The sequence below is a fragment of the Aythya ferina genome, assembly GCF_964211825.1.
Source record: "Aythya ferina genome assembly, chromosome: 2".
Classification (NCBI taxonomy): Eukaryota; Metazoa; Chordata; class Aves; order Anseriformes; family Anatidae; genus Aythya; species Aythya ferina.
This window is the reverse complement of record NC_140297.1, coordinates 36,352,942-36,377,586: the sequence shown is the minus strand read 5'-3', so window position 1 is coordinate 36,377,586 and position 24,645 is coordinate 36,352,942. Positions and strand designations below refer to the sequence as shown.

Here is a 24,645-nt window from a genome sequence, read left to right as displayed (position 1 = left end):
GGTAAAGCCTTGGGGTGGGAGAGGAGGGCGAGCCCCCTGCATGGGGCTGCGGGCGGGCGGCTCCCCTCGCCTCCCCTCCCCTCAGGGGCGGCCGTCTCGTCTCGCCGCGCCGCGCCGCCCCCCGCCCCGTCCCCGCTGCAGGGCGAAAGTTGTCGGCGGGGCGCTGCCGGTGCCTGCCTTGCAGCACCCACCCCCGGCGCGGTGCGGGGCGGTGCAGGGCGGTGCGGGGCTGCCCCGCTCCCGCTGCCGCTGGGGTAGCCCAGCTGTTACGGAGCGGCGCTGGTCCCTCCTCCCAGCTGCGGCTGCCTCATCTCCCCCCACCCAGCCCGGCCCTCCCCTCCCCTCCGCCGCTCCCGACGCTGCCGCCGCCGCCACCTCCTCCTCCTCCTCCTCGTCGTCGTCTCCCCACCCCCAGCCTCTCTCTCTCTCTCCTCTCTCTCCCTCCCCATCTCCCTCTCGCCGTCCCGTTCCCCCCGGCCCCCGCCTCTCCCCGCCCTGGCAGAGCAGGCACGGCGGGGGGATCTCGATGTAACACCATGACAGGCATCGCCGCCGCCTCCTTCTTCTCCAACGCCTGCAGGTTCGGGGGCTGCGGGCTGCACTTCCCCACCCTGGCGGAGCTCATCGAGCACATCGAGGACAACCACATCGGTGAGCGCCCGGGGCAGGGGCAGGGCAGGGCAGGGTGGAAGGAAGGTGGAAGGGGAAGGGGGGGAAGGAGCCGGGGTAGGGGGGCGTGGGGGCACAAGGTGCAGCGGGAGGGCGACGTGGAGGGACGGGCGGGGGACGCGTGGTGGCTGCGGCCAGGGGGAGTTAGTTTGCATGGGCAGGAGGGAGTGCGGAGCCCCGGAGGAGGAGGAGGAGGAGGAGGAGAGGACGGGCACAGCACGCCGCCTGCTGCTTCCGCCCCGGCTCTGGCTGTCAGGGCTCCGGGGAAGGAGGGAGGGAGGGAGAGCAGGGAGGGAGGGAGCCGCCGCCGCGGCAGCCATTCCGCTTCCTCCTCCTCCTCCTCCTCCTCCTCCTCCTCCTCCTCCTCCTCCTCCCGCCGCTGCGTCCTGTCAGCGCCGTTGCTAGGTGTGGCGGCGAGGATGGGGCGGCGTGCGAGGGGAGGCCGGGGCAGCGCCGGGACGGAGCCGGGCTCCGCGCCCTCAGCCCATCACCTGCGGGCTCCCCCCCACCCTCCTCCTCCTCCTCCTCCGCCGCCGCCGCCGCCGCCCCGCTCCGTGCCTCCCCCCCGCTCAGCCCCGCGGGGCGCTGCCTCTCTCCTTCCCTCCCTCCCCGCCGCCCGCCCGGCCAGGGCCAGGGCCAGGGGGGCCTCGTGGGCGGGCGGGAGCGTGCGCAGGGGCCGCCGGGCGGGCGGCGCGGCGGGCAGGGGGCGGCGCGGCTGCCGGCCGTGCTCGCCAACTTTCCCTCGCCCCCCTCCGGCGGCCTTGCTCCGGCGGCGGCTAGGCCCGAGGCGTGCCCGCCGGGGAGGCAGCGCCCCGCGGCTCGGCCCCGGCCCCTCGGTTCTGCCCCCTCCCCGGTTCTCCCTTCCCTGGGTTGTGCTGCTCCGGCAGGTGTGGGCTCGGAGCTGAGGCGCGCCCGGGGGGGTGCTGCCAAGCAGAGCGGGTCCCGGAGCCGTAGGGGTGGTGGGATGGGGGATGCTGAAGTTTGAAGTGGGTGGCTGTGGGCCGCAGGCTGGCGAGCTTTGGTGGAAGTGGAAGGAAATAAAGTGCTGCCACAAACCGAAACGCACGCAGGTTTCATCAGTGTAACTATATTCTAATAGGCAGGCCTAAATATCCCCCCCAAAAAACCACCAAACTTCAAATTGCAAGTGTAACATCACACTCATTTCACGTTACGGGTCAGAAGGATGAAAGGTGTGCTGCTCCTCATTACCACAGTGTCTGGGATGAAGTAACAAAACCACACACCACAAGACTCTGCAACTTATGACTCGGCGCGCTTGCACTGCGCTGCTGTGATGCTGCTGGCTTTTGGGGGGTTTCCTCTTGAATCTCATAAGCTTCACTCTTCCTATGCCCCGCGTCACATTGTGACGGAAAAGCTCAGGGGAAGCAGTTACCCCAAGTGAAAGCTCGTAAGTCATCTGGTGTGCCCTTCAAATGGGTTATCGGCTCGTAGGTGTCACAGCCCGCAGGGTGTCAGGAAAGATAGAGGCCAGCCCACGCGGTCTGTGCGTTGCGCTGTAATCGCTGCTCAGCAGTTCTCAGACTCCTCAGCAGAGAGGAGAACTTTATCTGGAAGTACTGTAATTCCTTAATAACTGTATATTTATTTCTGTTTCAAATATTACTTGTTTTTTTCCCCTATCTTGAAGTTAATAAAGTGCTACTGATTCAGCATGTGCACATACATGTTACGTGGCATTGGCCAACAATTGGAGTATGCAGAACAGACACTTTGCACATAAGACATCACGCATGCATCTGATGGTATAGTAAGTGGTGCAAAATGCTGTAAGGTTGCTCATGCTTTAACACTGCACCTTGGCGTGAAGGTAGGTTAAACTTGACTTGTTTGTGGGTACGAGGCACAGGTATGTTGTGTTACTCACCTTTATCAAACACCTGACAAATCAGCTGGGAGTTGCACCTGTTACACCAAAATGGATCCCAGTCCTCACATGGAGGCCTCAGCTGTACAGGATGGTGCCTGTGATGTGCTCCTGGAGCAGCTTGAAGGATCAGAGGATGAAAACTCACATGATATGGATTCTGCCAGAAAATGATTAACGTTTCCGAAGGCAGCTTTGAAATAAAGGAGCAAATGCCTGAACAGGAGCTTGTGTTGGAACTATTTCCACAGTAAGTCTGATGCAAACAGAATCCAATGCTTTCTGTCACGCAGGTCTAGAAATGTGCACCAAAATTTGTCATGTTAAAAAATAACTGTAGCTTTTGGCATGCAGAGCAGGGTAACGTGCCATGTAAAACATACGTTGCTTGGGACATTCCGTGTGTGCTGCAAGAAAAAGAAAACTCAATTGAGTTATTTTCTGCTATTAGTTTAAACTGAAGTGGGAGGTTGCAAAGCAAACGGTGTTGCAGTGCAGGTAACAAACCTGACGCTGTGAACAGATCTGTGTGGGGAGACCTCTATGGCATCGGCTTTTGATGCTCCCTCCGTGTAGCTCCAGTTGCTGCAGTGCTGCTGCTGTGTCACATTCCACGGGGTGGGTTAGCAGTCATTCACATCCTCAGCAGAGTGCTGGTGAGGATTTGGTCATTTTTTCAGAACTCAGTTGTCCCTGAAAAAACAAATACTTACCCAAGGGTCTTTTTCATCAGCCTTGCCAGCAAAGCTCAACTTACTATAAAGAAACACTTGTGGCATTTTGGGGATGAAATGCAGTTGGTTTCTGAGGGGTTCTATAGTTCGCTTTCTTCTTACTTGTAGTATAATATTCATGAATAATGATATAGTAATGAAGTAATTCATTGTGCAGTTCTTTGTGTTTTTTTTTTTCCCCCCTTACATCTTAGGGACCACCTGATATATGACCAGTACCATAAAAAAGAAAATCAGTGCAGGTAACCTGGGAGAGTTTTGCCTGTTGGATGAAACATTCACATCTGAGGTGGTGATCGGCTGCTGCGTTTTCTGTTTTTACATTTAAGTATTACCTTTGTGTTCTGTTGCACTGAATAGTTATGCTAAATCAGGAATATTGCTCTTGGGCCTTTCAGAGGGCCCTAACGGTGCTCTATGCAATGAGAGTGTGTTCTGCAGGAGGAACTTTTGTAATTCTGTGGCAGTGCTGACTACCAAGCAGGCTGTATTCTCATTTTCTGCAGCTCACAGCTGAAAATAGACATTGATTCAAAACTGTTGGTTAGTAATTTTTGCAATGTTTCTCCGTGAGCTTTTTCTACCAGCACTTTGTTCGTGCAACCTGAAGTGCTGTCACCTTCCCTGTAAGCATGCCAACGAGGGTGTCTTTTAGTCTGCTTTAGTAGGCGGTCTCCCTGTCTCTTGATTTTTAGATACTCTATCCATTTTCAGGTAGCCTGGTTTATTTTCTGGTATCTCTGGGGTGGGAGCAAAAGGCCCAACTTACCACTCTTTGCTGGATTCACCCTATAGAATAGGCTATATCAGTCCAAGTCAGTTATTTCCCCAGCAAGTACTGTGTAGAAGAGGGTGGGGCAGTGGGGGAAACATCTGAAAAACCTAACTGCTAATTACTCAGATGTGGCAACATGGCAATTTCTATTGCATTTCTTCTGTCCAGGTGATGCCTTCATCACAAGTTGGACCGTGTGGTAAGGCTGTGACGCTAGGAACAGCAGTTCTGGTTCCACAGAGCATTTCTGAAATTACATCCAAGTCTAATTTTGGTATAAGTAATCTTCTGGGGCTTTGTCATCTGTTCTCAGAAGTCTGGAGGGCTACACACTTTTTTCCCATAGTTTGATCATTTTCATTAATCTGCCCATAGCTGATCTGTATCCTTTAGAGAGGAGGGTCAGTACCTCCTTAAAGCTAGTTCCTAATGTAATGTTTAGTCTGAAAACAGAGACAGGACGTTAGCTGAGTCACTTTATCAGATTTTGACAACATATATCTAATTTGATATACATTTATTTTGGGTATTTTTAATCATGTGTGCAGATGAGTTTGTTGCTTGTTTGAGCCAGTATGTGCTCTGATGTGCTCCCTTGTTTCATGGCAAATATTGACATGACATACCTGTGCAGCTGTATGGCTTACCTGGACAGTTCTGCTTTTCCTGAGACCTGTTGATTGCTGAGAAATGGATGTGAATGAAATGAGTGTCTGAACATACAACAGTGGGCCTGAAGAAGCAACACTGCGTATAGGAGCAGACGCAAAAGATGAATAAGAAGGCACATTAATGGAGATAGAAGTTGTTAATTGTATTGTGCTGAAAATGGCTAGCAGATCTTGAAGGGAGAAAAACCCCAAATATTTGCGTATAGAATAGTCACACAAACTAAGATGATCTATTGGCGCTGCGCACACACAGTCCTGTTATTGAATAGCTTCCAGCAAGGTATTTGTATAGTGGCCTTGGCTGTCAGAGCTGAGCTGTGGTGCTTCTCATTAAAGTTGACTGGTTCCCAAATACTAGGATGGCTCCTGCAACAGAACAGTACTTGCTGTGAGAGCACAGGCAGCTGTTTTTCCAAGTAGTAGGATTAGCAAGAAAAAAACAACTTCAACAAAAGAATAGTTGCAGAAGATGGACCAAAAGCTGCGTATAAAATACCACGCATCTGAAAAGTTCAGGTCATATAGAGGAGGAAAGAGGCTTCTGAAATTCTGCCTGAAACTTCGGCATCTGCTGCCTTCAGTGACTTCACTTTGTGCTTAATATTAGGCAGTCAGGGGGGTAAATTCTGCAGCAAGGAGTTCAAGTGGTTTCATAATCCATCGGGTGAATGCGTGTAGCTTGCTTGAAGTTGGCCCTTTCAATATTTTCTCAGAAATGCTAATAAAGGTTGGGCCATGTCCTCACTTTAGCTGCGAGGTGTTGAGTTACAAGCTGGCTGCAGGCACACGCAAAAAAAAATGGCATTTGGTATTGCTGAGATGTTTGCTTTGCTCCCCTTTGTGTTGGGGAAACTTCCACCAGCATATTGGATAAAGTGCAGTGGGATGACAGTGACAGCTCCTATACTGGAGTTCGCAGTACGCTGTGTAAAACAAGCACAGAAAGATGCAACTCTTTCATGTTGCTCGTGATGAGGACAAGGGGCTGTGCATGTTAGCACTGACGGGAGGCCTAGCAAACTGGAGCCTGGAAGGATTTTGTTAACTTCAAGCAGAGTTCTTCAGAAGAATAGGAAGATAAGCAATTAGCGTCATGCAGCTCTATTTTAGCATTTTGCTTAATGTATACATTAAAATTTGGAGTTCAGATTTGCCTCTATTAAGACGTGGTAGTTCTTATCCGAAGGCTTCTTACATACCGCAAGCGATGTGGCAACTATATGGGACAGTTTGGCGGAGAAAATATATAATGGTTATCATGTCTGCTTTTTGGGGCATGAGGGAACATTTTTCTAGCCAAGCAGCAGCCCCTATGAGGAAATGAGGTAAAGTAGTCAGCATATGGGATGCTTTGTCCAGTACCTGGAAATTGGAGGACACGCCTGTGCTCAGTTGCTATGCTATGTAATGGCCATAAATGTGTGGCCTTGCAAAATAAATGAGCAATTACACTTATTTACCTCAGCAGCAGTACCAATTATTGTTCATTGGAAGCAACTAGAGAAACCTAATTGTGTCAGTATTTATCTTAATTTAATCTTCTGTCCAGCTGTAATATTTTTTTTTAATTTATTTACAGAAAATGCATTTGACAGTGATGTAGAAGGATGTATGTTCCAAGGATGTTGCTTACTCGCTTTGCAAGTTGGTGTGGTGAGAAAGGCCATTCTATTTCGGGAAGGTTTTTTTCTCTTAAATAGTCTTTTGTGACTAACAGTTCTGATCAGCACCTTTTTTTTTTTTCTCTTCCCCACGTGTAATCTTGAGCAGAGCGGATTTTGGGATTCTGTTTCATTTCCAGGTCTGGTTTCCTTTGCTCTTTGTGTTTGAATTTAAATTGTGATAAAACATTAAGCGTAACATTTGTGACAAAGCCTAGATTATATTAATCATATGGAGGTAAATGGAATTGCCATTAAACTTCAACTGAAACATGATTTTTGATACTGCTATGACACAAAATATGTTCTTGTTCTGAGGTTACTGATTACATGGAGGGGCTAAGGCATAAAATATTTTCAGGGCTTACAGTTTCAGTCTCCTATTTTCTAGGAAGACAGGGCTGAAAACAAACATCTGTTAACGTGTTACAAACACATTTTTCCTTTTTTAAGTTTGAAGGCCTTGTATAAAGTCAATAGGAATGTTCTCTTTTTCCTCTGCCTACTCGAGTGGCTTCGGGTGAGGCCTGTTGCGGGGCTGTGTACCGGCGGTTTGCAGGGACAGTTCATCTTGTACAAGAGCAAACCTAAATAAATACAACTCAGCATGTGAAACAAGTCAAAGAAACATCAGGTAACTTGTAGTGGTTGTGTCATACTTCATTTGAGCTGGGCATACGTGTTGTATTTGGGGGCGAAAATGTGTAGCGATTATTGTGTCTGCTCTTCAGGGCATGAGAGAACAGTTTTGTAGCTGAGCAGCCGTCCTTATGAGGAATGTAAAGTAGTCAGGTCAAATCTTCTGTTTTTTACCTCATCTTTACCTGGGGAATGTGAGAAGATGATGTGAATAATAAAAAATAATCGAGGAAGAGGTGATGCTAAAAAGACAAGGAAACACGCCTGATCTGGATCTGGAGGCAAACTCTTCTACTGTTCCTTCCTCCTGCATGATTTGGTGTAAATATAAACAAGTTATCAGAGATACTTTGTGACACACTGCAGAATACTTTCATGCAAAACAAATAAGCACTGGAGGCCAGCTGCTTTCAGTGTACTTCTTGAATTGCCCCTGAATGTGCTTTTTTCTTCATTTATAATTTCTTTTCTTGAGCAAGCTATGATTTACTAAGAATTTATTTCATTTGTCTCTAGTAAACACCAGTGGTTCAAAATTTGATAAAAATCTAAGTAGATAGCCAGATACACATTGAGAAAGTCACAGACTAAGATTTTAGTGTTAATTTGAAACAGTGACAATTAAAGAATAGATTTGATAAATTAGCTGTAGTTAACAAAAAAGGTCCAAAAAGGTCCTTGGTTTTAAGGGTCTGTGAATAATTTCACAATTAAAATTAAGCAACCAATTACGGTTATTCAGTGTCTGATTCTACACCAAGACATTTGCAAATGCTTTATTTATTAGACTTTCTTTTAGTTATGAGAGGCTAGAGTAATATTCTGACCTGTGGAATACAAGAAGTATTCCCACATATAGTCTAATGATTTTCTTTGATATTGATTTTTGCATTTTTCACCCTGAACTCTTAGGGTGCTCTTTCTGAATTATTTGCTGTGACAAAGACAGGGAGTGGATTACTTGACCAAAGAGACTGCAGTGCTGTTTGCATCTCTGATGAGAGCCCATACTAGAGTACATTACTACTGTGGACTTTCATTTAAGATACAATAATACATTAAAGAATAATAATTAAAAAGAAAGACTGAAATACAGCTGTTAGTCTCATTTCTGTCTTGTAGTAGAAGGATGAAGTAGAAAGAGAATTTATTAGTTTAAGTAGAATTTATCAGTTAACTGGAAAAAGTGGAGGAAAAAAAAACAATAGGATTTGAAGCCAAGCTTGGCTGTCTTATGACCCAAAGATCAGAATTTAGTTCGGATGTATTTTGAAACATTTCTTCTGACTTTGAATTATAAAGATTTTTTAAGAGATTTTTGTGCAGAGCTGAGCACTTTCATTTTGAAATGTTGACATTTCTGAAATTGCTCCAACAAAATGTTTTTTTAATTTAGGAAATACTTGGACACTGCTGAGATTTCTCTCCCCACATGCACTTTTTGCTTTTTTTCGAAGACTACATTGTCAAACTTGACTAAGCTGCAAATGTTTCTGTTCCTTCTGGAAATACATATTTTTTTCCAACATATTCTGACAAAGAGTAAATATTCATTGAATAAAAATAGAACTACCGAATATCTGAGTGTGCTGTGGAAACAAGGAGATGTAAAATATCGCGTCCTTCTTGAGTAATGTGTAAAGTGGTCATCTTACTTTGTAGGAGGTATCCAGACAGAAGCTGTAAGTGGAGCTGTAACACAGAAATTGCAGGCACATTGGTACATCTAAGATGCCAGAGATCCAGTTTCACTGCTGTCTGAGATTGGCATGGGCACGTGAATGTGAACTCGGCCCTATGTTGTGATAGATGACTGGGGCATTCAGGGGACAAAACTGTCCGTCGGTATTGCACTCATTTCTTTTTGCTGTAATCGTTCTGAGCATCTCCATCAGCGTGTGTGTGGTACAGGAATTCATTTAAGGGCTTCGTGGAGACTTTGGATGCTTATATGCTTGCAGGTGAAGTCTGCACACCAGATTATTGAGGTCTGCCCTTGCTTCCCGTTTGCTTTTGTGTTCAGTTCAAAGTACTGACTTTGATTTGAGTAAATTTGGCAACAAACTTGTAAAAAGACCTGGAAAATTTACATCTTTTTCTAAAAACTTGTAATTTTTCCAGGTCTTCTTACATCTTTTTGTAACAACCTGTAGAAGTGTTGTGGTGTCTGTAACTTGCAGAGGAGTGTCTGCTACCTCGCAGGCATCATTATTTCTTACATTGGGTTACTTGAGCGCTCTGAGAGTTATTAAGGTTCCAGTTTTGATGTATAAAAACAAACAAAAACCCACTCACCTGCATTTCAGTTTGGGGCCAGGTTAAGCAGAACTTTTCTACTGAGGCTTCATCATGTGAACTCTTCATGATTAGGATAGAGGGGGACAGAAATAAATGCTGTAGAGTTCCAGAGAAACCCCCAAATAGCTCCTCTTCCCAATAGATTTGTTTAGGCCGCATTGCAAGAACTTCCTGACTCGTTTAATGTGTTTGCTAATGTGAAAAAGATGGATTTGTGGGAAGGGGAGTTAAACCTCTCTGCAGCTGTGACATGAAAAAGCAGGAATATGCTGCTTTGTGCTCTCGAGCTGGGGCTTGTTCATCCAAGCACAGAGTGCCATGGACCTAGCTGTGAGGTATTTACAATAAACCTCTGTGGTTTGCACAGCCTTCCAGGGAGAAATTGGGGTGGCCTAGGGTCCTCTAGTGGAGTTAGAAGCACTGTGTGTTCCTGGGAAGAGACAGAGCATGGTAGAGGGTGGGAAACTGTTACATGTGGGGCTTTGTTGTTGTTTGATTTTTGCTTTTTCTTGTATGCGTTTCCATTTCAGAGGACTATGCTAGGGAATCTCATTTTCTAGAGGTGCTCGATACCTGTGCTGTAGGACCTTTCCCACACAGACCTAGCATTGCAGCAGTTTCCTTGCATCTCAGAAAATCTCTTACATTGACTAAATAATCCTGAACCATGCAAATGCTACTATAGATGAGAAATGCAGCTGCTGTAGCTGTGTCAGTCCTCATGCTTTATCTTTTCGTGGTCACGCTTATCAGGACTTCCAAATACTGTTCTCTGTCCCAGGGCAGCTATCCAGAGAGTTAGTTATCTGGATGTAATATCGTGTTCTTCTTTCAGCTATCCAGAATGACCCCTTTCTCGCTGGCAATTTTTGGTGAGATTGTGAAGAGTGAGTCTTCCAAACAGAGCAAATAATCCTGTCTGCTCACAGTTATCTTGGGGCGGTTACCAGGGCTCTCTTTAGGCCAGATTCAGTGGGGAGATAAAGTCTGCACTGGACACGGTGATCTGGAACAAAGTTATATGCCAGGGAGTTTTAGTGGCTCTCTGAACCTGCTTCACAAAGTTATATGCCAGGGAGTTTTAGTGGCTCTCTGAACCTGCTTCCAGGCCAGGGTAAATATCAAGAGCCTGAAAGCAAAGCTTGTTAAGGTGAGATGATAACTGGATACCCAGGATGGGGAAAAGGTATTTGTTGCTGTTACCTTTTGTGGATAATGTTGATTGCATTCTTGTATTTTAATATGACCTGCTTGGATTTTAATCACTCTGTAGAAGAAATTACCTATGAGCTACCGTTACCTAATGGATTTCAGCTCTGGAGCAATTTTCATATTAGAGTCTGAAACCATTGTGAAAGAGAGCAGCGAGAATATCTGTATCTGCTGTATCTGTATCTACCTGAACTGTACGCATACCCTTGTCAGATATGGAAACGCATGTCAGATATGGAAATGGGTATAATAAAAATGAACATTAATTTATTAGCTTAATGAGTGTTACTGAGATATACCGAGTTGTTCTGTAGCTGCATCTTTTCCCCTCAATGGCAATCTGAATTATTTAAAAAAAGGAAGGAAAAAAAATCCAGTTCCTGTAGCAGTATTACCCTAATTTTGTGCAGTTCCACTGACCTCTGAAATGTACTGTACATATAGCTCCTGACCCCTTCTGCTCTTGCAAACAGCACAGTGTGCCAGCAGCGGGACTCCTTACTGCCAGGAAGCATTCTGGAAGTGTAGGAATGCTTCTTCCCTGTCTCTGCTTATTGAGAAGCCATCGCATTTACATTTGAAAAGTGAATCCTCCACCACCTTGCTTCCCCCAGCCCTCTTTAATACTGCAAAGGAGAGGAATTTTGCCTGCAGTGGTACAAGTGACTGCTTAAGATCCTTGGCACCTCGTATAATATTAGTATTTGTTAGTAGCTCTCCGCTATGTGTGGCTAGAACTGGGGTGTGTAACTGAGCATACAGTTGTCTAGACAGTTTTGTTAACTTATGCGGTGAAATAATCCAACGTTTTTTACAGCCATTTTGTTTTACTAGACTTACATCAATAGTTAGGGAAAATAATTGATGTTGATCTTTCTGCATGTGTAATTTAAAAATATTAACTCTAACTGAAGACCAGCTAAATGTTTCTTTCAGAAGCCTGGAGAGATGCAGGTGGTTAGGATGAAAAGTGAGAGCAGAAGAGCCCAGATACTTAGTTTGTTGCTGGCAAATTGACACAGGATAGTAAACTGCAGAAGTAAGAAGAAAAAAAAAATTCCAGTACCTGCATTTTGGGAAGACAGTTGTGTAGGATTAGTCACCCTTTCACAACACAGCAACAAAAACCCTATATGTAGTGGGGGCTTGGCATAAAAAAATATTTTTTCTTAATCTGTGTTGATGTGTGGAACAAAGACAGACCTTTACATCTCTCTTCTATTAATCTCCTAGCTGTTTCCTAAACTAGGAAGATGCTGCCCCACTCATAACCTGCCACCTGACCTTTCTTGTGTCAAACCCTGACGGAAGGAGAGGGATGATAAATTCCACATGTACCTATTGCTCTCCATGTAGGAGGGTCTGCTCAGGCACTGTATAGCCTTTGATAAGCAATTATGTTCAGTAGTTCTGGTACCCACACAGACCATGGGTTTTGGTGACCCAAGGTGGTTTGCCCTTTGCATAATAAATGTCCACGGAGAAAGGCATCATGCATGTATTCTGTTTTAGAGCTGGTAGACATGTTTTAGGATTTTTAGGCAAGTGAGAAATAGTCTACTGTTCTGTTCCAGAATTTCAGAAAACCTCTAGCCTGTGGTTATGCTCACCTGTTGCTAACCCTTCTGGTTGTTCTTTTTGTTCTCTGCTGCTCCATAGGTGAGTGGTTTATTTTTCCCCATCAGAGTTGGAGCCATTCTGTCACAGCTGCTGCTGCTCCTCTGTCCTGGAACCACTGAACCACTTCATTGTGTAAAATCTCAAAGCCTTCTTTAGTTGTCAGTGCTCATTGTTCTGATTTATTTAGTTTTGATTCTCTATGGGGTAAGTGCAAGTAGGAACAGGTTGCTTACACAGGTATAATAGTATAATATACTTCATTTGTACTGATAAGGCCCCTGTGTTACTATGTGAACCCTGTAAACCCAGAAGGTTCCTTTTCCATCTTCACCAAGTGTGTATGATGTTAGTCTCTCAATTTGAAGAACTAATGCTGAAATACCAAGTTTCAGGATCAAAGAGACTCCAGTCTTAATATACCACGTGCATATATATATTGGGTGCATTCTCTACTAATGCCTGGCAACTTTTTCCTGATTTTCAACCTTCTAGAGAAAGCAAAAATCAAAGTATAGCAAGCGGTAAAGAAGGAAGAAATTTGAAGTTGAAGCAAGGAACAGAAGGAGTTTGTGAATGACAACTGTGCTTTTTTTTTTTTTTTTTTATAAGCTCTTTAACAGGCAGTCTTGGCTGCAGTGTTTGAATCCCAAAAGCTGGGCAGAGTTACCTGCCTGAATAGAATCCATGTTTTTTCTTGCCATCTGGAGGCACCCCCAATTCAGGAACAACTATTCTGGCTACTCATTTTCTGCAGGCTCGCTTTGGGAGTGGATGGTCAGGGATGTTCACGCAGTCTGCTTGGGGAGTGTACTTGACTGAGATTCAGAGTTCTTAAAACATGCCTGAAGTGTCTTCAGTATACTGCCCTCACAGTCAATCAACTTTGAAAACTCCTATAGTCCGTATTACTATAAATTTTCACATTGGATCATCTCTATAGGTTATTTTATCTACCTTAGTTTTCAAGCTGAATCCCTCTTGGTATTTTAAATTTCTCTCCTCTGCAGGTGGTCTGTCTAGATACTCCTAAGCGCTCCTCATGAAGAAATAGTGCATCTCCTGGTCAGATAGGTTGTACCCTTTTCCTGTTCTTTCACGAACACAGTAAACTTTCCCTTAAGGTCAGTTTTAAAGTCATGGTGTTTGGAGTCCTTGGATTTGTTGTAAGTTGGACAGGCAGTTGCCCATCCCTTCTAAACAAACATTGTTCCACTGCTGTTGTAGCAGAACTGCTTTTTTTTCTTTCTGTCTCCTCCTCACTCTCCTATTCTCCCAGTGATTCCACAGCAGAATAGATCCCTTTCCAAGATTAGACTTCCTAATAATAGCCTCTCTGGAAGGCAGTCTGCAGCTAGTTCAGTGACTGCTTATGTGAACCTCCTGTCCTGACTTTTTTTTTTTTTTTTTTTTTTGACTGATTTCCTCATCATGAGTCCATTACAGCTTTCCACCTCTGAAGTGAAGCAACCACACATCTTGGATGACGGAAGTTAGAATGTATTAGGCAGAACTGATGACAACCGTTTGGGAAAGCAAAGGTGTGGATTTTTTTTTTTTATGTTTTTGACTTCTCACTAGAAGCAGAACATAAGCACAGGGACCTTTGAAGGAGATGGAAGGTGAGACTTTCGTCTCATGTATCTGAGGCGAGGAACTGGCTTCCCGCAGGTTAATACAATGCAACAGGTTGAACTGCTCTGTATTGTGTATTTTGAACCCCAGGATGTTTTACAGCATGGTAAAGGAGGTTTGCTTTTGCAGTTGGTATCCGTGCTGCGCAGTGGTCTCCTCTTAAGTATTGTACACTGTTGTCAATGCTTAAGTAGATGAAGCTGAAGTCTCACAGTAATTCTGTCTCCTTGTACGCTGCTAGTTGGTCTTACAGTGCCATGGCTATGCAGCGGGATGTGAAAAAGGACTCCTACAAACACAACAGCTCATCATGTCCTGACAGTCGTGAGTTCACCTGGCCAGAATAAAATACTGCCCCTTCCAGTTGCATGTATATCCATGTGACTTAGACAAACAGTAGCTTATCTGTATGGTATCTCACATTATGTCTTACAGTGGGATATATTCACTGTATATTATCTCCAGTTGCATAGGTCATTTCTGGGCTGTGCATCCAAAAGAAAAGCACAACTGTAATACTTTGTCTTATATCTATAGGTACTCTCTGAGTTTTCTTCCCTTTAGGAAGGGAGAAGTAGTGATTTGTGTTAGAAGGGAGAGGAGTATTGCAGTTCTTGCACAATCACCATAAGATACTTTCTAGTAGAAGGGTTTATATCTAGGGACTGCTGAGTTCTTCATCCTTTGAAAGCCACATTGCCTTTTGCAGTGCCATCTTTTGGTACTGACTGCTTTTTAAAATAGACATACGTGGTTTAGTTAAACAAAGCTGTTTCATCATTATGTGGCGGAGCTGTAGGAAGCGCTTATACTGGAAGATAAATCAAGCTTGGAAGCTATTCCAATCTGATGACCTGGGTAAAGAGAAGATGTGGTAGTGAGAGGTAGGTTGATTTATTTATTGCTCCATCCTCCCTTCATAGATGTTGAGAATGGAGGCAGTGCAGAGAGCGCACGGAGTTATTTCTATGCTGTGGAAGAGATTCAAGAACATTACATGACTTACAAAAGTTTCCCTAATCATTACATTTACAAGTTATTTGATGGACATGTTAATATACCAGAATCTTGTTTAGCTGTAACCTTGTTTCTGTTGCTTAGGATGTGTTGCAATATGAAAGACATCCAGTAACGATGACGTGACCTTACCAGAACGGCTTGAATAACACAGTGGCTGGCTTGGGGAGACACAGACTTTTTAACAGATATCTTGGTTGGAGGAGAACTGAGGAAAAAAAAGCCTGTGTATCTGCCTGTCACAAACATGTAGTAATAATGAGATAGGCTGTGAAGTGCATACTTGTCAGTTGTGTCTGAGAACTCAAATGACGACAGTGGTGGGTCCGGTTTAAGGAATTAGATAAATGGAATAGTGGCTTGTGGGGATTGAATTTGAGGACTGATTGTGGGCATTTCCTGAGATTGAACATGTTCTTACACGTTTTGTGGTCTTTGGGTCTCATGCCAGGCATGTGCATGTATGTGATCAGCTGATATTCATGTTTTAGTTCTGAGGGAGCAGCTCATGCAGGAGCGAAGATTTTGAGATCCATGCAGTCTTTTTCTGCTAGCGTGCACTTGTGGTGGTGTCAATACTACCAGCTTGAACTAGATGTGGGAAAATGAAAACAGTGCTCCTTATTTCCTGAACGTGGCTTACTAGCACTGCACTCTGTAGCTAACTGTGAGCATGAGGGGTCTGGCTTTACATTTTCCTTTTCAGCATATATCCAGTGTTCCTATAGAAATGAATATGCCAGAGGTGACTTCTGAAGATCACCAGTGCCTCACCACTAGATAGAGATTTCTGCATTGTTTCGACTTCATCTTCTCTGTGTACAGCTTTGGAGTTGTACACAGTTGCTGTGGATCGAGGATTTAGTCCTCTATGGTTTGACATTTCCCCCTGCTTCCACTGACACGATGAACAGATCATACTGCCTGTAAGAGATGGCCAACACATTGCTGTGCATGTGGACTACAGAGATTAATCTGCTTATCAAATACAGCATACAGTGGAATTTGCATGTTTTTAACTTCATGTAACCGTGAACCAGCATTGCTGTTGTGGATTCTGTCCAGGGGGGTAGAGGAAATAGGAAGGCCTGTTGCAAAGCAGACTGGAATAAGATAAAAGCCATTCTTGTCTACACAATGTTAATGGGTCCAGGCTATTGCAAGATTTGAATTGCTTGATTTGCCATCTGATCTCCTCCTTCATGGCAATTCCGCTTGGTGTAACAGATCTTGAACTTCCACTTTGGCACCAATACAGTAGGAGAATAAAATGGTAAATCTGTGTGGTGGGTTGTGTTCTGGGTATGCTTTTTTTTTTTTTTTTAGTACTGGCACCTTCCCTTTTTTCCTAAATCTTTCAACCTATAGTAAAGCTGGTGAAAATCGTAATTCTCAGACTTTCTGTATGTAACCACTGTACCAGTGAAAATACTGGCAGTGAGGCTGGGTTGCCTCCCAGTGACAAGAGTTGTTTGGAGATGGCTCAGGTGTGTGGGCAGGAAGGATTCACACGCTTACAAAACAGGGAGGTAATTTGCACTTCTGAAAACAGTCTTTTTGTGACCCCAGACACTTTTGGATTGTGCACAGGTGACTTCTCCACTGAAAAGATCCTGATCTGTGCATCAGGAGATGTAGCCTCGTAACAAAGCCTATGCCTAAGTGTATAAAAATGAACATATATCTGCATGAAGAATGTTCACTTTTCCTTTGTTGCATTCAAATAAATACTTTGTTTTGGATAGGAAACTGACATCTAATTTCTCTTTCCAGGAGGGGACACCATAGAATTAAAATGGAGTTTTACTCAGAGGAGTATACAAATACTTTACATTTCTGATTACTGTTCTTTTTTTTAAACACATTTACAGTAACTCTTGCCATTGTTTTTCTGTATCACACAAATCTTGCTGTTGGGCCTTTGATAGTTATCTCGGCTCAATTGATTGTGAAGGAGAAAATCTTAAATGATCGAAATATGTGGGCAGGTGAGGTGAACCATAAATATTTATTCCAGCAGCCAAGTAATTTAATTTCTAAGCTTTGTGTTTTGTCTGCGAGCTTTAATAATCAGAGCAGTATCTGTGAGACCATTTCTGAATCCAAAGTCGATTAAGTGCTCAAGAACTTCTTATTTATATTAGCTGCAATATTTATAGTTATTTCTTGCTGTCTTTTGACTTTTCTACTTTATAAATACATATTTATTTTCTTCTGTAACCTTTCCTCTTCTGTGTGTATTTGGACCATAAGAATGTGCCAGAAATGGCCCTAAGAAAGTGAGGGAGAGAGATTCCAGATGAGCAAGAGTGCTGTTTCTGACTCTGTTTCTATTGTTTTATCTGTTGAAGGAGTGCTTTATTGCTTTTTAATCATCTGGGATTATATTTGACTTTGTGTTGAATACTAAGAATGTGCTGCTGCCAGGTTGTCTCTGCAGAGAGAGAGAAACTGGATGAAGAGAAAATTGACAAATAAAATGTAAGCAGTGGTGGGACTGAAAGGGATGCTCTTTCCTGCAGATAGCAAATCTTCTTCCTGTCTTTTATTTTGTTTTTATTGATTTTTTTTTTTCATGCCTTGTGTATACTGTCTGTTCTTCAAGAATTTGAGTAAGCGGAGTCTGCTGCAGGGGGAAAAGGTCACGTATGCCACTTGATACGTTTGCTCGTCAGAGCAGATTAGTTAGGATCCCGAATAATTGTTTCCCACCCAGAAAGTAATGTCAAATTGTGAAGTCACTGAGGATCCCAGTGAGTGCTGATTAGCAACTGGTTCCTTCGTGAATGTCACTTGTCTTATCCTTGTACTCTCAGTATGCTTATCAGAATCTGCCTTTCCCCGAACAGGGGGCAGTGATGGGTTCACTTTTCTCTGAAGCCACCTGCGTGGCGGTGCACAGTGCTGCAGTGAGCTGGAGAGGAGCGTGCTGACGACTTAGGTCGATGCCGAGGTGCTTACTGAAGCTGCTTCTTGACTCAGATATGGTTTATCTACCAAAACCACTGCCCATAAAAGAAGCTGTGGCAGAAATGACGGTCTGTGAACATAACGTAGTTTCTTTTACTATGAATCATAAACCAGATTGTGGTCTGGCTGAAGGCCTGCTCGTGGAGTCTGACACCGCCGTGAAGGCTGCTTCTATTTATTTTCTCTTCTGCTTTCTACCCCCCCCCCCCCCCGCCACTCCTGCCTTCTGCAGAGATGGATGGTGGCTGTCTGAGGTCTTGCATATCACGAGGCAGGGCGGTATTTCTAGGTCATCGCGCTGTCGTGTTCGTTCATTCACAGGTGTGTGGTTTTTCTTTTTTTTTTTTTTTTTTTTCTTTCTGTAAATCTAGAGTGGTTTGCCTAAAAGGTAAAAGATGAAAGCACTTGCCAGGGTTACGCAGCATGTGTACGGTTATAACCAAGTTTCTTTGCAAACTGCAGCTCTGCCCCTTCTCAGTCCTTGTTTTTTCATACATAATACTCGAGGGTCAAAAGAGGCTTTTCTTTTGACTTGCAGGTGATGTTACAGGTAAATGTTGCCCACAGTATCAGAAGGATAGCATGAGAGTGACATTACTTTGACCACATTTACCTCATAGATGAGAACAGGTTGTTGGTTCTCTGGGCTGTAGCTGCTTGCAGCTGTACTGTTTCCTAGTATAACTCCCTAGGAGAGCTAGGAACTTGGACTGATACTTTTGCAGTAATTCGTTTTGCTTGTCCTCTGGTCTCTTTTCTTCCCTTCTGTGGCTTTGCTGCTCCCCCACCCTGGACTGCTCTTGCATTGCTCTGGTTTTAATCCTCCTTGCTTTTACTTGTTCCCCCTGCACAGGGCTGAAAGGGCTCTTCTGGGTCATCAAAATGTGAAAGGCAAAAGGCAGTTGTATATAGCTATGGACCTTGTTTGTGTGTTTTATTCAGAATTAAGGAAAAGAGTGGTTTAAAGTTGGGCCACTGGCGAGTTGAAGGAAAGGTATCTTCCTCTAAATCATGGATCTTAGTGCCTCGTGCAGTTTGAATAGCTGCACTATGTTTTTTAAAGTCCCTGCAGCGCCTCACCTAAGGCTGAACAATTCCTTTGAGGTGATTTCTGTGGGTAAGGGCTGTGTACACAAGTAACAGTTGTTTGTTGGTTCTTTGTCTGCATTTAACTAACTTCTGCTCGTTTTTAAGTTTCAGTTGTTTAAAATCTTTGTAACTCGAACTTTCTTGGCAGGGATGCTCCATATGGTATAGGGTAACTGTATGCACGTTTTGCCTGTGTTTTGTTTACATACTTGTGTTCTGTAGCAAATGTTTCTCATGTTACTTGTAAATGTGCCTTTTTTCCAGGAACTCTGTGAGTGCATGAGTAATTTATTTTAGTTCCCAGATCAATTGTCCAGCATGTTCAACAAATACTGTGTTATCTCTCCTAGTCACTGTAGTGGATATGAACTTGCAACCTGTTGTGTCGTGATCTTGAGGTGAGAGTCCAATCACCTGATCATTGCTGCTTCTGTAGCTACTCCATCACAGGCTCATCACAGGCTGATTGTCCGTCAGCTGTCATATCACGTACACTGATGGTATATTTAATGGTAAATCATACAGTCAGTGATGTAAGATGTTGAGCAGAATTTGTTGTCTTTAGTTTCACTGTTTATGGTTGGAAAATTGTTGATCGTATTTCTGCAGAGTTACAGCTAAAAACATGGGTTGGAAAAATATGGTTGTGAACCGTGTATTTGGTGAGAGTCATAAAATCAAAGTGTATTTTGCTGTATGTTTAATTAAAGTACCATATAGTCAAATAAGGCTACTTTTTCTGTGCAGTAAATCATTGTGACTGACCCTGGCTTTCAGACTGTGGAAGTTACTTGAAAATACATATTAATAAGGATATAATAGTATTTTCCTGTGCATATAGTGCACTAGAAGGGTTTCTGGAATCTTTCCAAACAAAAATGAACTATAGTATCTCAAAATTTTCACAAAAGTTTGAATTAATCTCCTTGTTTCTCCTACCAGAAGTTAGATTTGGCATATTGTTTGGCAGCAAACATGCAGCATAGGAGTGAAGGACATTGTGAAGTAAGGTGCAGATCTTCTGCTGCTTCATGCTTTGCTGAAGACTCGCCCATATCTGATTCAGGATGCTTCTCCAGACGTGGGCTGTATCCTTGAAACTGACTTTGGCTAATAGTTGTCTGGCAAACATCAGAAGTTTGTACATAGTGAGGGAGCAGGCAGGAATGGCACAGGAGGATGAATTGTTGGATGCACCATCCTGGGTGTCCCTCCCTTCCCAGCTCTTGGTCAGTTCCAAAACTCACTTTTGTCTCTGTTTCAGACCCATCGTTTTGAAGTGGGATTGGCTTTTTTGATAAGGGAATGATTTGAGCTTGATATGGATATAAACACTTTTACCAGTTGTTCTTTCCAATACTCATCTGCTGTGTTGTACTATTTGTTATGAAGGCTTCTGCCTCGGCCTGTAGAACCTGACATTGCTAAAGTTTGCAGGCCGGGGCTGTAGAGGGTCAGGATTATGTCCTGTTTAAAATACTTAGAGTAACAACTCTAATCTGGAATAGAATAGATAATCCTCAACAGGCTTGTGATAACTATATTAAGAATGTTTAGTGGAGGAAGAAAGTACATCTGCTTTCTTCAGGAACATATCATCCATCTCCTAATGTCTCATGGTGCTGTATACTAAGTTATCCATTTTGCACTGATGTAGTTGATGCTGTGCAAGTTGTTATAGTGTAAATGTGCTGGAGAAGCACATTTGTCACAGCGAGCTATCAAGGTACCGTGTTACATCAGTATGAAAAAATTGCCAAATACAAGTCTGTTTAACATTTATATGTGTAGATATATATCTAATGTTTGAGCCTAGGGTCTTTATTGAGATGATTAAGAAGAAAAGATGTTTACTACTAGAAAATATTCTCAATTGAAGATGTTAATTCTGATTACTTGCAATGTGCTGAAGGTGCAGTGCATCTGTTCTTGGCTTCCTGCTGACTTTTGGTTGAGTAGCAGTAGTTACAATGTGCATGTTGTAAAATGGTGTGTTTTAATACCCTAATTGTGGAATGCTGCAATAAGAAGAAAAGTTTTAACATTCCCGGTGAAACATCATTATCTAGTCCTGAGTGTACACATACCTGACTAATGTGTTTGAATCTTAAAGCTGATTAATAGTGCAGGACAAACTTTCATACTTTGGAAGGGAGCAATCCATGTTCATTTGTCCTGTACTTTCAGTTATGTTTTTTTTTTTTTTCCATGCAAAATTCCAGCTAAAAGAGGGAGGAAAACTTGCAAGCTATCAATGTCTGAATGGTATTATAAGCATCACAGTCTGCCTTGTGCTATATATATTTACTATAATCAGCATGTTCTGTGACTGAGAAATAAAGCAGATTTTGTCACTCTATTGTATTTGCTAACAAAACAAGGTACGGCATTCAGATACTGCTGATGCTTTGCACTTTTAAACTGTTGGAATCTTGCACACAGTCCAGAAGGCTCTATATTTTTGTCTGCTTTGGTCTTTAACAAAGTGGGAAGGAAGGAGATGATGGAGAAGGTGATTCTCTATCCAATTTCCATTTCCTTCTGTCTTTTGAAGGTTTGTAATAATGTTGCTGTGTACATGCAAATGATGTTAATCAGGAGATTTTGGTATCAGCTTTGTCAACGTTTACATTCACTTTACACATTGAATTTGCATTTGAAAAGGGCTGTTATAATCAACATTTAAGGGATAACATAGTCAAATTTACATTTGATTGAGTAGAAATGTTAAGTAATTTTAGCTGAGCTGTTGCTAGGAAACAAGCCAATGTTTTGTGTTTTTTTTTTTTTTTAAATCTATAATGTCTTCTTATTTAATTGGCAATTCATCTGGTAATGCAAGAACACCAAAACGCAAACAATATAACTAGTGTCTTTGCTACGTTGCTGGATGCTCAGTTTTCCTCCTGGTCAGAACTTAGAGTGAAGCATTGGAGAAATAAGTTAGAAATATGTTTGTAAATGGTCTTCTTTTAGTTAACATCAGTTGTTTGACATGCAGAAAAAAATCTGGGTATTTTTATGATAAACTACCTTTTAGGAAGTGTATTAACTCATTTATTTTTTTTAATGGTTGATGGATAGTGACAATATGCGAACCAAAGAACATCATACAGCTGCGTAAGAGTTCAGACAAGTTTTATATAAGACTTTTTTCAGGGTTTGTGTGGCACACTTTTTGTCCTGTGACAGGATGACCGAGTTATTTTCATTTAAGTAGGCAGAACCAAGTCATAGGTGGGAAACGAAATCTCCCGATTTTGGCTGTATTCTGGCAGTCAACTGTCTATCGACTTGAACTCGTAATAGCATTCCACAGCTTGGCACTTTGCAGTGTTCATCTGGCAAAAATGCTAATTAAAGGGAAGAATAGTTCCTATTCATATCAGTCTCAAAGCATTTCGAGTGCATTATCTGTGTGGCGCATATAAATGTGGCAATTCCCTGAAACTTGCTGCAACAACGTGATTGAAGGAATGTGGCTCCTTGCACGGTGGATGGATGAGAGACCCTCTTGCCTCCATGCCCTGCTGGACCAGACAATATGATTTTGTTTGAGATACACCGTTTTCTTTGCTTCACAGACCCCAGAGCTTTTTGCAAAGCCTTCCGCCAGAGGCTGGTCCTACGGTGACTCTGTAGGCAAACATAGCAGCCATTATTCACCCGTCAATAGCTCACAAACATCCTTGGACATTCAAACTTCTCTAAGCCCGGGCAGAGGGCTGGCCCAATTTCAATTGTTATCCCTCCTTAATCCCTTCAGAAAACAGCCCTAATTCTCATCTTTCCACCTTCATGGTCAAGTTAAGTGGGTGAATGGGCTTCCACGTTGCGTGCAGAACTAAAAGGATTCAGGGTTTACAAGTGTGACATGCAAACCGCCTGGCTTCCTGGCCAGGACGAGGAAAGCTACTGGGTTTAATCACGTTGACAATAGTTTGGGGACTACCATTATAACGCTGCGCAAACACCACGGGCATTCTGGATCCCTGCTGCAAGAAAACCCGCAGATTCCTTATGTTTTTTTACAGTCTCGCAGAGGTATGGGCCACATTCCTGGGATTCTGGGCAATCTGTGCGTCTGCAAAATATGTATTATAAAATGTAATCAGGCAGGGCCTGCTGTCTCAAGGGAGCAGATGTGGTTTTCCTTCAGCACTCAGCACCTGTTGCATTCCTTACTGGAAAATACGGATTAAAATAGCTTTTTCTCACTACTTACTTTATTTGCCTTTTTTAAAAAAAAATAAAAAGTCTGTGTGGTGCAGTGTGGTTGGAAAGAAAGCTCAGGAGGCTAATTCTCATTTGCATACTCCCACGTTTCAGGTGTTGGTACTTGTGAGCCTGCAGTCCTTCAGCAAGCTCTCATTGCCTTCCAGCTCTGACAGGAGAGGAAGACAAGGTATGGAGCTTGAGCCCCACCATGGAGCAACAGGGAGCTGTGTTTATGGAGGGAGCATGGGCTACCTCATTGGAAGAAGGTGGAGAAAAGATGAAGGTTTATATCTGTACTTCAATGCAGGGAAAAATTCCACATAGGGGAAAAAAAAAAACAAACTGCTTGTTTGTAGAGCAAAGATGGGAACGTCAAAACCCCTCACTGATATGTAGTGAATCCTAGTAACTTGAAATAACCAGGTAATTTTTTTTTAACAGCCAGCTTCTTAAAATGCTCAGGCTAAGTACAGGAAACTGAGCAAATTTGAGCAGAATATTGAAGACTGTGGAGGGTGGTATGCATGTAGTGTGTGTGTGCGCCCCTGTGGTAGCCTTTGTGCCTTGCTTGGGTTTCCTTTCTTCAAGAGAAAGCTTTTTAGGTTTCTTAGGGTGAAATTCAAGTGGAGGCAAAATGATCTTAGCTGCATCTACATAAAACTTCATGTAAGTGCATAGCAGAAAATTAGCCGTCTCTACGTAGAAATTTATTATTTTTTCAATCCATGCTGAAGTTAATAGTCTTCATGTATGGATAGTGTCTTTAGAAGGAGTGCACAGCAGAATATAGGAGCTATCACTTAGCAAAGCCATCTATTAATTCTGTTTAAATGTTATTTTAAGTCACTGTTATTTTCCAAGATACTTTAAAACGTGTAGAAACCTACTGCTTCTATGTTTTACACAAAATGTTCAAAAGGCACATGCAGTTGTCTTTTGGGAGGCTGGCCATTGCTGTCACTTCTGGGATCACAGAATCACAGAAAGAAAGGCTTGGGCTGGAAGGGACCTTAAAGATCACCTAATTCTAACCCTCTGCTATGGGCAGGGACACCTCCCACCAGACCAGGTTGCTCAAAGTCCCATCCAGCCTGGCCTGGAACACCTCCAGGGATGGGGCAGTGTCGTGGTTCCGCTCGAGTGGGCAGCCGAGCTCCACCACAGCCGCTCTCTCACTCCCCCTCCTCAAAGAGGAATGGGGAGAAAATATGTGAAAAGGGCTCAAGGATTGAGATAAGGACGAGAAAATCACGCAATAATTATTGTAACGGGCAAAACAGACTTGGCATAAGGAGATAGTAAGATTTATTGCCTATTACTAACAAGCGAGAGAAGTGAGAAAACGAAGGAAAAAGCAAACCAAAAGCACCTTCCCCCCCATCCACCCTCTTCCACCTCCTCCCCCCGAGCAGCGCAGGGGAACGGGGGAATGGGGGTTATGATCAGTCTACAGCACTTCTTCTCTGCCGCTCCTTCTCGGTCACTCTCGTCCCCTGTGCTGTGGGGTCCCACCCACGGGATGCAGTCCTTGATGAACTGATCCGGCGTG

The 24,645-nt window shown here is 43.4% G+C and overlaps 1 protein-coding gene across 1 annotated transcript in view; it reads left to right on the top strand.

Moving 5' to 3' along the window:
* The first annotated feature begins 238 nt into the window (after nt 1-238).
* Nucleotides 239-24,645, top strand: part of JAZF1 (JAZF zinc finger 1) — a 188,523-nt gene continuing 164,116 nt past the window's right edge. The window contains exon 1 of the mRNA XM_084508306.1: nt 239-651. Coding sequence (XP_084364432.1) covers nt 537-651 — 115 coding nt within the window. The 5' untranslated portion in view covers nt 239-536. The remainder of the gene's footprint in view (nt 652-24,645) is intronic.